Source organism: Leptopilina heterotoma, unplaced genomic scaffold, assembly GCF_015476425.1.
Source record: "Leptopilina heterotoma isolate Lh14 unplaced genomic scaffold, ASM1547642v1 Lhet_66, whole genome shotgun sequence".
Lineage (NCBI taxonomy): Eukaryota > Metazoa > Arthropoda > Insecta > Hymenoptera > Figitidae > Leptopilina > Leptopilina heterotoma.
In genome coordinates this window covers 547,935-565,980 of record NW_025111153.1, presented here as the reverse complement: position 1 = coordinate 565,980, position 18,046 = coordinate 547,935, and the positions used below count along the sequence as shown (strand labels likewise).

The 18,046-nt window shown below is 31.0% G+C and overlaps 2 protein-coding genes across 2 annotated transcripts; both read right to left on the bottom strand.

The window, feature by feature from the left end:
• Positions 1-5: 5 nt before the first annotated feature.
• LOC122510087 lies at positions 6-1,715 on the bottom strand. Its single transcript, XM_043624498.1, has one exon. It carries the CDS (start codon positions 1,713-1,715, stop codon positions 6-8), a length of 1,710 nt encoding a protein of 569 aa, XP_043480433.1.
• Positions 1,716-10,149: 8,434 nt separating this feature from the next.
• On the bottom strand, positions 10,150-11,392 carry LOC122510086 (aldo-keto reductase family 1 member A1-like). The gene is made up of 5 exons (XM_043624496.1): positions 11,306-11,392; positions 11,032-11,211; positions 10,709-10,828; positions 10,427-10,621; positions 10,150-10,239 (listed from the first exon to the last, which is right to left on the bottom strand). Exons 1-5 carry the CDS (start codon positions 11,333-11,335, stop codon positions 10,150-10,152), a joined length of 615 nt encoding a protein of 204 aa, XP_043480431.1. The 5' UTR covers positions 11,336-11,392.
• Positions 11,393-18,046: the final 6,654 nt, after the last annotated feature.

Genomic DNA, 18,046 nt, shown 5'->3' with positions numbered 1-18,046 from the left:
TCTTTTTATCGCGAACCATTTTTTCCGTTTTCTCGATTTTTTCGCAAATGTTGCACCCACTCTTCACTTCTTACTCCCGGTATCGAATCACAAATTGTGTTTTGATCCATTACAGAAAAATTACACGCGTAAGAATTATCAATACTTTTCATATGAATTAAATAAACATCGTGGCTTTCACATTTCGATTTTATTCCCCCGAACAATGAATGAATTATCTCTTGTTTACCCTTTATTTCGTAACCCAATTCTTTCGCAATACATGTTCTAATATAAGAACGTTGAGAAGCTGAATCGATTAAAACTCTAACAACTTTTTCCCTTGATTGCGAATACAGCTTGACTTTCAACGTTTGTAAATAAACCTCGGGTGAGTCACAAAAATTCGTCAAGTTATGTTCTTTTACAATTTTATCCTTATCGCCCGAGTTATTTTCCGTAGAATCTTTAGAAAGAAAACTTGGACACATCAAAAGAACGTGTCTACATGAACACCACTCACATTTAATTCTTATTCTACACGTTCTTGAAATGTGTCCCTTCTTCAAACAATAAAAACATGCGTTCTCCTTTTTTACTATTTCCCGTTTCTTATTTAAATCAAGCTTACGCGCCATCTCACAATCTCGACTCTCATGAGACAATGTACAAAATATACAAACTACCGTTCTTTCAATATTTTTAGTAACAAGAGTATGCGCGGTAGGAATATCTCGAATATGATCTACTTTACCTCTATGTTTTTTCGCCTTCTCTTGATCTGCCGAAACACCAAAACCTGAAAGCGCCATCTCGATCCGTTCTTCATTCTCCACTTCTCGTTGTAAAAATTCCAATAATCTCGATAATCTATCCTTGTGTTCCTCAGGATTTCTATTATCACCACCTTCCCGTACTCCATTCCGCTGCCATACACGAAGCACCTCTTCGGGTAGGGATGACTCCACAAGAGGGTACAGCATTGCCGTACATTTATCGGTCGTCACTCCAAGCGTCTCCAAAGCACGAATATTAGATTCTAATTTGTCGTAAATTATTGAAATTGACGAATTCTTATCGTGCTTTGAAGCGTTTTGTAACACTAAACCAAGTAACTCCCGCACATAAAATTCCACTACGGCGTCATCACGACCAAATCGATTTTTTAAACTTTTGATCGCCTTGTCGTAATTTTCCGCCGTCGAAGGGAAACTGCTAATTAAATCACTTGCACGAGAACCTGATACTGCTGCCTGAAGTAAATATTGGAATTTATCCTCCTTATTGATAGAGTCGTCACTGTGGATTTTGTTGAACTGCGTCCAAAATGGCAGCCAGTCTTTTATATGTCCGTTGAATTTCGGTAACTCGATTTTTGGCAGATTCAAAGTTTTCTGAACAGCTACCGCAGGCGAAACAAACGTAGGTTGCTGAGAATGCACCGCCTGTGTCGTCAATGTAGAAACTTTCATTTTTGCTGATAGAAATTGTTTCTTATAAGTATCATTAGTCTCTAATTCTCTAGTTATTTCTTCCTCGTCTTCCACCTCTTCAAAAAGCTGTTGCGTGAAATTGAAATGAATTGTGTCCAAGTCCGTCATTTTGCTCTCCAACATCTGAAAGGCAACTAATTTCTCTTCTTTCGTACCCTCGCTATCAAATTCCGTTATAAATGAATTAAAACTCCTGGTAAAAAGAGCTCTTTGGGTTCTCCTTTGCCTCTTAAGAGCATCCATCTTGCTTTTCGTACAACGAACACTTCACACCTCGTGGCACGCTTTAAACACAACACTTTTTCCAAAAATGCACTCACGACAGTCCTGTCACGGTCGCCAAATGTTAATTTTGACTGAAGTGAGCAAATAAGGTAAAGGAAGACAAAGGGAACAGAACTGAGACACCAATTAAAAATGAAAAGTCACTCCAATATATTTTCAATAAAGTAATACATTTGTGCGGTTTGTCGTTTCGCACGCGTCTAATCCAAAATTCGTTTACGGTAGCCTTACAGTCATATCACCCACTTATTTCTCATTCATTCGTCACGAATCAAGACATTCAGCCCTATCTGTGTTCGACGCTGGAAACTTGATAGCCATAACACTCATAATGGAGTGCGAAGCCTGTAATAGCCCCAGTTTACGGTACTAATAATTTCAAAATTTATTATCGAATTAGGTTCAAAAATAGGTCAATCGAAGCGTTTTTTAATGCTCTACAAGTAGATAACGATAATTTTAAAGTTACTTCTACGTTTTTCAACAAAATTTTCAAAAAAGTCTTATTTTCCAAAATTTTTGATTTTTAAAAGTTTAATAACTCCGGTTAATATGGACGAAAAATGTTCAATTAGGGCTCAAAAGATGCGTCTAAAAAAACTCTACAAAATTATGTTAAAATATTATAAGTGTCCTAACATTTTTTAAAAGTTATGGTCAAGAAACGTTTTTTTGGAAATTAAAAATAAAAAAAATTTAGTTAAACTTTATTAATATATCAGAAAGTACTCTCACTTTATGTCCGCAGGTGTGATCTACAATTTAAAAAAAATTCAACCCAAAAGTTCTTCATGATTTCGAGATATTTATCAAAATGTGATGTTTACACTCACACACACACACATACGGAATGACATTTTTTTAAAATGTCATTTTTGAACTCCTGAGGTCAAATAACATAAAGATATGTCAAAAAATCGAACTCGAAAAATTTTGGTATTACAATACTTCCTCTATGAGGAAGTAAACAGTTAATTTCAATTAAATTTTACAAAATTCAAATTATTCAAAATCTTTTTAATTGTATATTTCGATAATTTAAATAGAAAAATGATTAAAAAATAATTTTTTAAAGATTTGTTTATAGTTATTTTTCGCACTATAAAAATCGAAATGAGTTACATTTTATACTAAAAAATGTAGTATTTTGTTGCAATATTTGGAAAAAAAGTTTTTAAGTTTTAAAGTAATTCAAAAAGAATATCATTTTTTTTAATTTCCATGACTAAAAATTTGTTTTCCTGTCATTTCCCTGACTTTACTGACATGTAGTCTCCCTGCGTTAACAAATAAAAAAAGCTTTATTTATTGATGAAAACGCACACCAATCGTCCTCATATATTGCATCTTCTCTTACAATAATTGACTCTGTTTGTTAACTAGAGTATCTAAACAGCAGAGACTTTTGAATTTCCGGTGCCTTTACGCGTATAAATTTAAAATGACAAATGCAAAAATATGTTACAGTTTTCTTGAAACTGATGTTACTGCTCGTTAATATTATAGAATATGTCAAAATATTGGAGATTACTTAGGAATATATGGGAATATTAAAGAATATAAGTGAATACTGAGAATATTAAAGAATATCAGTGAATACTGAGAATATTGAATATATGCTGGAAAACATTTTAATACCCATAGAATACATGTGAATATCTACCGTGTGTACGAGGAATATCGAAGTTGTTCACCCCTCGAAACTTTCTAAAACAGATAAAACCAAAAACGAAGTGCCATTCTCTTTGTTAGATATTTCTTTAGGTGTGGAACCTCAAAAAGTGGAATTTTCTTCCCCCCTTTTTTTAGAGTACTTTTTCCCCAAAATATGCAAAAAAAAGGTGTTTTTATTTAGAATTTCTCTTATAAAAAAAGGGAGTTGAAAATTTTCCAGTTTTTAAGGTTCCACTTATAGGCTTGATGACGCTGAATCAAAAGCCGTTTGATTTTTTAAAATCGCTTTAGAAGAACTCGAGATATCACTCTTACCAGATCAAAAAAATACATTTTGAGAAAAATGCATTTAAAGTTTTTGTTCATAAGTTTCGAAATTTTTAAAAATATCATCGGATTTTCTTGAAAATCGTTACTCGGGAGTTTTTGAGGTCGTCAATTACAAATATGGAATCAGATTTTTAAAATTCAAAATGGCGGATCCAATATGGCAGACATTTTTTTCAAAATCATTGGATTTGCTTGAAAATCGTTACGGGGGGTTTTTGGAGTCGCTCCCTATTGAAAATCCCCATATGGGAAACCACATGGGATCCTATGTCAAAAACCATGTAAAACCCTACTTCCATGAAGGAAACTACGTGGTTTACCATGTGGTTTCCCATGTCAAACCATATGGGAAATTGAGACAGGATTTTAGTTAGGAATAGACATGGGGAATTTGAACAGTTCAATAAAACCATATCAAATCCCACATGTTTTTCCCAGTCAAATCCTAAACCGAATCCCATGTGAAAAACAGTATCATTTATTTATAATTATTTTCCCAAGTCAATCCCCAAGTGAAAAACAGTATCATTTATTTATAATTATTTTCCCATGTCAAATCCTAAACCAAATCCCATGTGAAAAACATTATCCGCCTTATTGAATATCCCTACATGGGAATCCACTTGGAATTTTACAAGGGATTTCATATAGGATTTTATATGGGAATTGACATAGGATTTTATGCAAGATTTCACCTAGGATATAATATGAGATATCACATAGTATTTTATTAAGGATCCAATGAAGAAATTTTCAAAGGATTAAAAATTATTTAATAAAAATTAAATAATAAATAGTATTAGTGTTACATGTCATCAAAAAATTAAAAAAACGATCATTTGAAACACGTCCTCTCTGCTACAGGTTCTCAGCTTTTATATACTTCCAGAATCGTCTCAACAGCGAGAGAAGTCACTTTCGCCACCTAGCGGTGAAAGTATAGGAGCGACAGTAATCTTTATCATTACTAAGTATTCTTGACACTATAAGAAATCCGAAAATAAAAACAAAAAAATCGATTTTTTTGACATTTTGAACTGGAATGTCCCCTTACGGGGATTCTACATATCGACAATGCAGATCAAAAATGGTTAAAAATCTGCAACGACCGTTTCTTGAAAAATATAAGGTAGTATAACCTATAAATTTGGGAAAGTCATTTTTTATCATAAACAGATAGGATGAGTATTTTATTTGTTGTAATTATTAAAAAAAATATATTGTTAGAAAATTAAATATGAGCAGTTTTCAAGAGCCCAAACTGCAACGACCTTTTCTTGAAAAAAACAAAACAAAATAATTTTTCCATTTGGCTAACTTAATTTTAATAAAAAATACACATAATAACATTCATTACATATGAAAACAACAATAAAAAACTTTAGTTTATGTAAACTGTTTTGTATATCAATTTACAACAAGAAGAACACATTTGACAGCTTTTAGTAGTCACGGTGAGCTTGAATGCAATTTTAATCAAAAGTTTAGTAACTGCAAATGTTTTTGCGGATTTTTAATGTACATCTTTTTAGATTTATTTTCCAAAAAAAATGAAAATAATCGGCGGATGGCTTTTCGAGAAAAAAGATTTCTATTATTTTTACGGAAAACCTACTTTGCGTATTTTTGTTTAGGTTAACAAATCTACTAAAAAATTAATATCACAGATGTAAACCCAACAATATTGAAATATTTTTTAATTTGATTCAAACATATGTAAACGATTTTAAATTACAAATAGTATTTTAGAATAATACATTAAACCAAAGTTCTAGATATGTGAACTATTATACTGGCAAACAGCACGTAATAGTTTTTGCGGATAATCCGGATGATCAGCAGAAACCTTATTAACCTCCCAAGTAGATTTAAAATCGAAATGGGCAGATTCCATTGCTTGCTCGCTAAAAACTCCCAAGCCCAGTCCATTTTTCTCGCAAAATTCTTTAACGTGAAAGAAAACTGCATGCACTTTTGGAGTGACTTCAATTTCTAATTCCATGTAACTCTTTTGAAATTCTTCTATGTACCTCTTGTAATTATTGTCAAGATTATTCCCGAAACATGCAGAAACAACATTTTTGAAGTAATTGAAAACTGTTACATACTTCATCACACCTATATTTTTCATGCTTCGTAAAATATCCACATTGTTCAAAAGCTTTTTGCACGAATTACCTTTGAATGCTGGTGCACCGTAAGTTCCCGGTAAGAAGCGAAGAATTGAAAAAAATTCAAAAGTTCTATTCTTCTAATAGGCGAATTTACCTCGGAGCTCTATTCCAAGGAAATGACAAAAATTTCAGAAAAGTCTATTATTCTGAATTGACTTCACAAAAATATGAAACGCGCATTCAAAATAATGAGAAAGTACAGCAAATCAGTAGAAATTTCTATTCCTCTAAATTAACTCACTGACACTCAAGATTCCACTAGAAAGTGAGGTTAGGTTTCAAAACTTGACTTAAACATTAAACACTTGAAAATTTCTTTCAATAAGAGCATTTTATATTTTATCGTAAGCACTTTTCGTTTTATAACCATATTTTCACTAGTTTCAATATTAAATTTTAATAGTTTAGCACTGAAATTACAATGAAATTCACACGACGCGAAACATAACTGTCAATGCGTTTTATTTTAAGACAATAACTAGAGGAGCTCTTACAGACAATTAGAAATTAGGCTTTTTCAAATTGTTTGTCAAAAGTTCTATTCCTTTTAATGCGCTTCTGAAATTCGATGCAGTCAATTGAGAATAATAAACATTTCAGATTTACTCGTCGAACATTCTATTCTTCTGAATTGACTACCTAGAATCGTTAGCAGTCAATTCAAAAGAAAAGAAGTTCATATTTTTTTCAAGAACTTGCAATACCATAAAACTTTGCGCATTAGGAAAAATAGAAAATTTGAATTCTTTTCTATCTCCCGATCGACGAGAGCAATAGAGAAGAATTGATTTTTCTGAAATTTTGATGGTTCCCGTGGAATAGAACTCCGAGGTAAATTCGCGTATTCAGAATAATTCAAAATTCTCGTTTTCAAGCATATTTTCTAGAAATTGAATTCTTTTCTATTCTACGCTTCTTACCGGGTTATTTCTCGTTCCGCGTAACAGGCTTTTGCCCAACCAAGGGATTCGGTCTCATAATTTTTTAACATGTGAGAAAACAGTGTGTTGACCACGCCAAGCATAAAATGTAATTCCGGTGGCGGAATGATGTCCAAGTATACCTCGTCTTTCCTATTCATAAAGAGTGGTGGATTAACACAGTTAAAAAAATTCTTCGCTTTGTCTTTTACTGCTCCATTTGCACACCATTTTTCGTAATTTTCCAATGTATTCTGTGGAGATCGGAGAGTGCTACACTTATAAAGTTCGCCTTTTTTTGCGTGACACCAGGTGCATGGATATGTACTACTATGCGACATAATACCAGTTAAAATATTTGCTATTTTAAGGTCAGTCGCAATCGTCCCTTTGAATGAATTTAAACGTAACTCAGACCAAAGTTGATCAGCGTTTTCGTAATTCTCCTGAGAATTTGGAGCGATTGATAATATAAATAATTTTTTAACCCCAGAATCTTTAAACTTTTTCGCAAAAATACCCTCATCGTAAGTAGAACGTTTAGACAGGCTGATTACGTTGGTCTGAGTCTGTACTGAAAGGCAAATCTTCAAAAATCCGCCTCCTCCATCTATGCCCAGTTTCAAGCTGGGATTTAAAACACATCTCTGATTTTGAACATATTCGAGGAAACCTTGTAAATTGTTACAATATTGTTAGCGGGATTTTAGGCGCAATTGGTGAGACAGAACAAGGATTTAATTGAAAAGAGTAATCGAACTTTATTCAACTTGATAGAAGTAATTGCTAGCTTGGCTAGAACAGAACTGAATTGAAAAGTGGAAACAAAAGTGTAATTGAGTAGAAATGATATGTGCGACATCTGTGATGTCTTGGCGCGAAAAATATAAAAGTCAATTGACTGATTTAGATTGATATCACTAACAATATACAACGACTTTAGGATCATCAGAAATTTGTTTGCCTTTTACTTTCACGAACTGAAAATCTTTATAAGCAAAAAAGTTATCTAGCGAGTGAGCTTTAATCGCAAGCTTTGTTTTCAAACCGGACTCAATCACTTTCCTATAACGAGATGCTGCTCGCAAAGCAGATGCAATCGAGTTAATCTTTCGGTTACTTAAATTCATATTAGTTTGAATATTTGACATATCATTTACAGAGAATAATGGTCGCTTCAAAGAAGAATTATCTTTGGTATTTTTTAACTGAATATGGAGTGGTCGGCCATGCAACTGAGTCAAAGATACATCGGAACAGTCATTTTCTTTGTTTTCGATAAATTTTTGCTTCAGCACTGTTGAAATCACTTGACTTTAGATCTTTGATGGATTTTCTAATAGGCAGGAGGAAAAATTGGTCACTTGAGAGGCTAAATTGCACTCGTGTACTTTTCCTTTTCCAATGACAGAAAAACAGGATTGGCATCGTTTCTCAGCAACGGGTTTTTGTGTCGATTGTCCTAAGAAATATGTAATTATTTTTTAAACATAATAATTTTAAAACATTTAAATCGATGAAAATAACAAATATTTACTTGAGCTTTGAGCTTCTTCAGTTATTTTTGAAAAATTTACAGGCTGGCTACGTGCTATTTCACAAACTTTACAGATACACTTCAAGTTGCCTTTTGATCTTGTTACTATTACATTTTCATTCATAAATATGGAAAAATCAGGGAGATCTACTTTTTTGTCCTTAGTTTTTGCGGTAAAAAGTTGTATTTTACAAGAGACACACAAGGCTGCCGGTAGTCTATCATCATCCAGATTTATGGAAGGGCTACAAAGGTTAGCTACGAACGTTTTTAATGTGTTCTTAATAATAAACATTTGTTTACGTTTTTGGAAGCACCATAAACACACTTTATTCCTATTTTCATCATGGGTTAAAGCCTTATGTGGCATTTTCAACATAAAACTAATTTTTACAATTAAAAGCTAAAACTAAAACAAGTTTTCACAGGTGAAAAATATCTGACATTATTACGTGTGAAGTAAGTAAAATGTTTACATAACAAAGTACAATCAGAGAAAACGTAAAGAGCGTACTATAACTACAATTTTTTTGTAAAATAAAATGTAATCTGTTTTTTCTCGAAAAGCCCTCCGCCAATTATTCTCATTTTTTTGGAAAATAAATCTAAAAAGATGCACATTAAATATCTGCAAAAACATTTGCAGTTACTAAACTTTTGATTAAAATAGCATTCAAGCTCACCGTGTAGTTCATAGAACCAAGAGATGGCGCCAAAAGTTCCAAAACTGACAAATTTGGATTATTTTTAACTTTAAATTAACAACAATAAAATATAATGTCTTCTTTTCGAGTAGAAATTGATTAGTGATAAAAGATACACAATGTGAGAAATTTATTTTGTTCAAATTGTTAAAGAAAAATTAATGCTAGTAAATTAAATATCAAGTGCCGAACAGCTGTCACATATACACTTTACGAAAAATAAAGTTTTTATTTATTTCTGAATGGAAAATGAGTCTCATCCTCTGTAGTTTCCTACAAAATTAAATTTTCCAAATGGAAAAATTATTTTGTTTTGTTGTTTTCGAAAAATGGTCGTTGAAGTTTGAGCTGGTAGTCAAAGATTTGTTACAGGGAAACTGCCAATATTTAACTTTCTAACAATAATTTTTTTTCAAATAATTACAACAAATAAAATACTCATCCTGTGTATTTATGATAAAAAATGAGTTTTCCAAATTTATAGGTAATAATATCTTATATTTTCCAAGAAACGGTCGTTGCAGATTTTTAACCATTTTAGATCTGCAATGTCGATAAGTGGGATCCCCTTAAAAAGACATGGTAGTTTACTGAGATTGAAATTTATATTGAGATTAATATAGAGATTAATATTGAGATTGAGAGTTTGAGATTGGGATTTAAAGATTGAATGATTAAGAGATTGGGATTAAGAGATTGAGATTGTAAGATTAAGAGACAGAGATTGGGATTGAATGATTCAATGACTAACCCAGTGGGCACACTTGTTCAAAAGACGTCCTAAGGATGTTTTTTTGCGGACGTCTTTTGGACTTGTACAAAAAGACGTCTTTAAGACGTCTTAAAGACGTCCTATTCATGTTCTATGTATTGACCATTAGATGTCTTTAAGGTGTCTCAAAGACGTCTTTTTCATTCAACATTTGAAAATAGAAAAATTTTCATAAATAGAAAATATTATTTTCTAAGTTCAACTTGGACTTAGAAATTTATGAATGTGAAATTCATTGGAATTTTTCTAAGTTAAATTCATTTCATTGACAAGTGAGATCGTTAACATTGTAGAGGTTCATATCTGTCTTGAACGGCTGAGGTGCTTAAGGCGCAGTGCTTCAAGCCCAAGGTACCCGTGTTCGATCCCAGCTTCGTAGGAATTTTTTCATTAATTCTCCACATTTTAGAAAAAATAAAATTAAACTTAAAATAAATTTAATAAAATAAATACTAAAATTAAAATCTTATTATTAGTCATTGTACATACAAATAAAAGAAATAAATTTTTGCAAAAGTAATTAAAAACTTGACAAAGAATAATTTGATATGAACGTACAAGTTCCTTTTGCTGAAAGTAAACATGCATTTCGATTTGAAGATTGGAAATGCGAACTTGTGCAATTTGAATAATTTCCTCAATTTGCGGAATATTGAAATTTGACTGGCCAATGGCTTGCACTATCCCTGTGTGAAATAGTTGTTCCATTTCTTTCCACGTGGCTTCGTTGTCAGTATTCATATTTAATTCTACCTCCCCTTTTAAATTCCACGGAAACCACAAGTCAGGGGCGGAAAGTAATCCCATTTTTTCATGTTCTTCAGTAAATTCTAAAAACGCTTCTTCAAAAGTCACCGGTAGTTGAATTAAAAAGAGATCTAAGTAATCCAACTGCAAGTCTTTCAGTGTTTTATTCAGATATTTTTCTACTTTGCCCGGAATATTTCTCATCGGTGATAACTGGAAATAAGATTTAATAAAAAATTAATTCTCAGTTTCATCAAATTTTTTTGCCACAGTGACAACTTGTGCATAACAATATCGGCAAGTATTTCGCTCTCTTGTGAAAAAACGTTAATTCACTAACTCGCTGTCATATTTTTAACAGACAAATAAAATTGCTACTGTGGGATTTCTTAGAGTAGTATATAAGTTTAACATACTTTGCTAACAATGAAAAGTTCATCTCTTGTGATTTTTCCAGAATTGAACCATTCTTTTAAAACGATTCTAATTTCTGTTTCGTTCAAATGAACAGGAGAGAGGTCAAATTGCCTATATCCCGCTTCTAAAGCTGCATGCAAACTACTCATCGTATCCATTTCACTAAATTGGTAAAAGGGCTGAAAAATTATTGACAATTTTTAGACTGCTTTTAAAATAATAGACATACATTGCTACGCGAGAAAATGTTTACACATTAATAAAATTACATACATGCCAAGTCCCAGATCCTAAAATTGGCATTTGTCCTCCGCTTGGTAATTCAATTGTTGTTCTTACATTTTTTGTTTCAAAGTTCTGGCCACATTTTCCAAATGATATTAGAAGATAGATCTCCTGAATTTTTCGCCCTAATTGACTGTACTATTGTACATACAACTAATATATTACAGATTAGAGCATTTCATTTTGAAATGTAAAAATTAAGAACAGAAACAAATTAACTTGCAATTTTTGGCACGTTACATTTTAAATTTTGAAAAGAGTACCTATTTTTTAAAATATTATAAAAGTTTTTGGTGATTAAAATTAAAATGTCATTTTCATGTCCTGTCCGCAAATCTGCCCACATAGCATATTATCTTGCTGTAAGCTTTCATTGTGGTTACTAGCCAAAACCAGGTGTGGCATAATTGAAAACGATAATAATGATTAAAAATAATATATACACTACCGTCCAAAAGTATCAGGACGATTACATTCGACTCTATGAAAAAACATGCCATCACTTTTTCAATCATATCTCGGAAATAAAAGGAGATACAAGAAAGAATTAAATTCGGTTAGAAAGCTGATTAAATTTTGCGTAAAATAAGCCGTCTTTAAAGTCATAAATAAAGTCTAATTCTTTTAAAAAATAGAGAAGTGAAGCAAAATGTCAGTGTTGTCCCCTCAAAATTTTGTTTCTTTCGTTTCGTTATTTTATTTTTAATATATAAATTTGTGTTAAATATACTTTTTGCCCATAAACCAAAATAGAGTATTTAGAAGTTTAAATTCCAACGTCAGAAAATCAAAGTTAGTACACATAGAATCAAAAATTTACCATTTTCGCAAAAAATGCAACATTTTTATTTTTTTATGTAAATAAGACGTGCGCCATAAATATTGTATCATTTTGATTTATACTGTTGATTAATTTTTATTAGAAATTAGTAATTTTAATTTTTCTAAGCTATAACTAGTAAAGTAATATTGAAGGTGTAAATTTCTCATTTAATAAAAAATAAGATTGAGTTAGTTCGTTATATAAAAAAGACGTGCTTGCCACAATAATTATATAAATTGTGTCGTACAGGCCAAAAAAGTTTTTTTATATACAACTTACAAATAAGGTTACACCATCTATTACATTATGGAATACTCCCTTAGCACTCCCTGAAATTAAAAAGTATAATTATTAATTATTTTATATAATTATCAGTATTTAATAAATAATTTAATAAATGAACCGTTCGCTCGAATAACGGCTTAAGTTGATTTAAGCTGTTTTTTAAAAGATGCTTACCATCGTATTAATCAACATCTAAATTATAATGGTTAATTGAAATTGTTCAAAAGCGAAACCTATTAAATTAAATAATAATGTTTTAAATGAGTTATAATTTATAAATGAATGTTAATTTTAAGATTTCCCAAAATGCCTCAAAAACATTTAAGCCGTTATTCAAGCGGACGGTTCAAATGCGGTACAATCTTATACAGTATAATAATTATGATGATGAATATATTCTGCATAGAAATTTTAATGGATGTTAACCGAAAATTCAATACTAATCATAGTGATTGTATATATTATAATACTGTAAAATTTTAATATGTGATTGTAAATTAATCAGTATTGAACATTTATTTAACGAAATGTAATAATTTCCTTACCCTGCTTTTGTCACTTCTTTTCCTTGTCCTTCCAGGAAGACTGAAATGCTTTATACACATTAAAATTTCTATTTTTAACGTGCATACATATGTGACCTGGACAGTGAAAAGGGACCTTACGTGCGAAAACAAGTTTTCAAGAAAACAGCAGTTAAAGTTTAACTTAGAAAAATCCTTGTAACTTTTTTAAATATTAATATTTTTTAATCAATTTAGGCTTATTTTCTTCACCGTGGATCACAGTATCAAAATAAAAAACATACAAGTAATGAAATTTTTTTTAATAATTGTTTATATAAATTAATAACAAACTCCTCAAACATACGAAAAAAAATCTAAGTTTTCTAAATAGCAACAATAAGTATAAATAAGTGACACATGTTTGTAAGGGTTTTCGAGGCCACTGATTACGAATATGATGTTAAATTGACAATTTGACAGTTGACAGCTGTCAACTTCTCTAAAAAGTGATCGTTTTTTATAAAAAAGAAGGTTTTTGAGGTCGCTAATTACGAATAAGATATAAAATTTAAATTTTAACTGTTGACAGTTGTCAAAGAAACTGTCAAATTTTAAAAATAATAAAAAATTATCGTCTTCGTTATTTTAATTTGTATAATAACAAAAAAATCAGTTTTTTCGTATTTTTACTCTTGTTTCTTTTGACTTTAAAAAAATTTTTAAAACACTTCTAATCAACTTATGACTTTTTAGTTTTCACCATCTTAAAGAGCGTTTCAAACTATCCGAATCAACAAAAAAGTAAAAAATGATTTTTTGACTCGTAAGGTCCTTTTTCATAGACCAGGTCACATATATATAGTCTTTTAGTAAATTTAAATAGATTAAAAAAATTAATGAATAAATAATTAGTAATTACTTAATTAAATCGTTATATATAGGGGAGACTGGGGCGAAAAGTTAAACTGCCAAAACCGTTAAAATTCATTATCTTTCGAACGAAAATAGTTAGAGCATTGCAATTTTAATTACACAGTGCAACATTTTTCAGGTCATCGAATGTGCACTAAGTTTTGACTTCAGTTTCTGAAAGTACTTACCAAAACTAGCAAAAAACTATTTCAGTTTTGCTAGATTAGCTCGGATTTGAATTTAATCGACATTTGAATTTTTTTTTTTAATTTTTACATTTTTCAGTTTTCTGATACGGGCGGGTGGGAACACTGGCTATTAAAAGTTTATTAAAAAAATTCGCAATGGTCACAATTTGAAAAGCAATAATCCCTCTTTAATTACAGAGAAAGAAAAAAAAATTTGGTCAAAAATTGTTCGAGTTATGAATTTTTTTTTTTTGAATTTTCAAATTTTTCGTTTTTTTGAGATTGGCAGTTGGAAACGCTGGCTATTAAAAGTTTATAAAAAAAATTCGTAGTGGTCACTATTTGAAGAGCAATAATTCCTCTTTAATTTCTGACATTGAAAGAAAAATTTGGTCAAAAATTGTTCGAGTTATGAATTTTTTTTTTGAATTTTCAAATTTTTTGAATTTGGCGGTTGGGAACGCTGGCTATTAAAAGTTTATAAAAAAAATTCGCAGTGGTCACAATTTAAAAAGCAATAACCTCTCTTCAATTTCTGACAACGAAAAAAAAATTTGGTCAAAAATTGTTAAAGTTATGAATTTTTTTTTTGAATTTTCATATTTTTTGCTTTTTTGAGATTGGCGGTCGGGAACGCTGGCTATTAAAAGTTTATAAAAAAAATTCGCAGTGGTCACAATTTAAAAAGCACTAATCCCTCTTTTATTTCTGACAACGAAAAAAAAATTTGGTCGAAAATTGTTCAAAACTAGGAGAACAAAATATAGAAAACAAATTGATTTGAAAAAACTGCACGCACCTAGTGCCTCAAAGTGGACAAAATTTCTATAATTATCATCTTCTCCTAGTTTTCTTCACTATTTTTAGTTTATATTATAGGTCAACAAATTGATAACAAATAAGAAAAGTTATTAATCATAGAAAATTTAAATGTTGGAATTGTTGGAGAAATGTTAGGAAATTTTCGATTAGTTCAAGTATTTGATTGATTTGGTACTGCAATAGAGATTTTTTTCGAATTCTTGTCTTTTTGGTGGAGTATTTTAAGTTACATTAAGGATTATATAGAAATGTATATATGTTATATAAAAATTTAGCAGAATTTAGAAAATGATGATTGGAGTCTTTAAGCTGCAATAGATGCTGCTAATATAGTAGCTATTTCGGCTTGTAAACGCTGATGTTCGCCTAAATCATAAATAAATGAATTTTAAATATTTCTTTATACATATTCTTTCTAACAAATACTGTGATCAAAATAAAATAATATTTTAGTAGTATTAAGAATTGTTGTGTCGTTAAAATGGCAAATACTAAGTGCCCAAAAATAAATGAATTCTGTTACGTTTGTGGTCACATAGTGCCCAAAAGTGAAGGAAAAGTTCGAAAAGATTTGTTTACACTGGAATTTAAGTTTGCATATACGCAATATTTCGATGAAATCGATTCGAGTAATGAAGATTTTACGCCAAATACGGTGTGCAGTGTTTGCTACAGTAATCTTTTGCACTGGTTACATCGTCGTAGAGCAAGGTTACAATATATTAAGCCTGTAATCTGGGTAAATGATCAAAACGGACATGATGAATCCAGGTGTTATGCGTGTATTAATTTTGTTCTTGGAAGTAATAAGAAAAAGTTAAAGAACAAAAGATATGTTGCTGCTTTTACTGCCTCTTTTCCAGTGCCACTTTCTGCTGATATTGAACCACCTAATCCTCCGAGCCTGGATACTTTGTCTACATGGACAGCCACAAATGGTTTTACCATTGCATCCGATGTCAACGATCCCGATTGGATTCCCGATGAAAAAGATGATCAACCAAAACCGCTAATACAAAACGAAATGGATTATATTGTGGCTAAGTTTGGATTATCGCAACGGGATTCCGAAATGCTTACCTCTTTTTTGAAACGTAGAAAACTAACACAGCCAGATGTTAACGCCACGACATATAGAAAACGCCAAGCTGAATTTCAGAACTTTTTTACCGTTGACGATGAAAATACGTTCACTTACTGCAATAACATCGAAGGTTTAGTGAATAAATTAGGAATGAAGTATACTGCTAGTGACTTTCGATTATTCATTAATGGTTCAGTTTCAAGTTTGAAGGTTGTATTGTTGCACAAAACAAACGAAAAACCGTCCATTCCACTAGCATTGGGCACGAATATGAAGGAAACGTATGAAACTTTGAACAATATATTACAGAAAATAAAATATGATGAACATAATTGGAAGATTTGTTGTGACCTAAAAGTTGTAAACATATTACAAGGTGTTATTTCTAAGGGTGGTTTTCCAAAATACTTTTGCTTTCTTTGTAATTGGGATTCGCGAAGCAAAGTTGATCAGTATCAGTGTAAACATTGGGTAAAAAGAACACCCGAGAACGAAAAACAGTTAAGATTGGTAAATAAACCTTTGATAAAAAATATTGCTAATATATTGATCCCACCGCTTCATGTAAAATTGGGAATTACTAAGAAATTCATCGAAGTTGCCGTCAAACATAATGATGAAGTCTTTGACTGTTTGAAAAATATTTTTCCAAAACTCAGTAACGAAAAAATTAAAAACGGTAAGATTGTCACTTAAATATTTAAATTTTTATTCACATCACTCTATTTGCATTAGTATAAGTTTTCCTCAAATATTTTCTTTTACTTTCTATAGGTGTGCTCAATGGTCCGGACATAAGAAAACTAATGAAAAATGAAGCGTTTACAGAAGTGCTAAAAGACAATTACAGGAAAGCCTGGGACGCGCTCAAAGCTGTAATAGAGGGGGTTTTATGCAAAAATCGCGTACCGCGAGAACAGGCACAAGAACTGGTGAAAACAATGCTACATTGCTTTCATGAAATCAAGGCATCTATGACCTTAAAATTGCATTTTTTGCATCATCACCTTGATGAGTTTTTACAACAATTGCCCACCGAATCAGATGAACAAGGGGAGCGATTCCATCAGGTCACCATGCCAATGGAAAAAAGATATAAAGGAAAAAAGCTGGATGCATTGCTTGCAGAAGTGTATTGGTGGAGTCACAAAAAATCCCAATACGAACGAGAAGGTCTGGAAGATGAGGATGACACCAAGTATGAAGGAAATACAGCAGAAGATATGCCCTTAAATGTTCTCTCTAGCTTAGATCAATATGGAGATTCAGACCTTGAATATGAGCCACTGATGAAGAAATGCAGACCATCAACTTCAGAGGCGTAAGATGTTACATCTGGTAAAATTTTTCAAATTAATAAGTAGGTATTTAATGATATTTATTTGCCAAAAATTAAATTAAATAAAATTTTAAAATCAATAAATTAAAATTGCGAATTTTTAAATGTATTATTTTAAATATGTTTAAAATAATAAAACCTTTTTTCTTAGAAGCGAAATAAACTTTTAAAAAGTAGATGTTTAAAAAAAATCTCTATTGCAGTACCAAATCAATCAAATACTTGAACTAATCGAAAATTTCCTAACATTTCTCCAACAATTCCAACATTTAAATTTTCTATGATTAATAACATTTCTTATTTGTTATCAATTTGTTGACCTATAATATAAACTAAAAATAGTGAAGAAAACTAGGAGAAGATGATAATTATAGAAATTTTGTCCACTTTGAGGCACTAGGTGCGTGCAGTTTTTTCAAATCAATTTGTTTTCTATATTTTGTTCTCCTAGTTTTGAACAATTTTCGACCAAATTTTTTTTTCGTTGTCAGAAATAAAAGAGGGATTAGTGCTTTTTAAATTGTGACCACTGCGAATTTTTTTTATAAACTTTTAATAGCCAGCGTTCCCGACCGCCAATCTCAAAAAACCAAAAAATATGAAAATTCAAAAAAAAAATTCATAACTTTAACAATTTTTGACCAAATTTTTTTTTCGTTGTCAGAAATTAAAGAGAGGTTATTGCTTTTCAAATTGTGACCACTGCGAATTTTTTTATAAACTTTTAATAGCCAGCGTTCCCAACCGCCAATCTCAAAAAACCAAAAAAT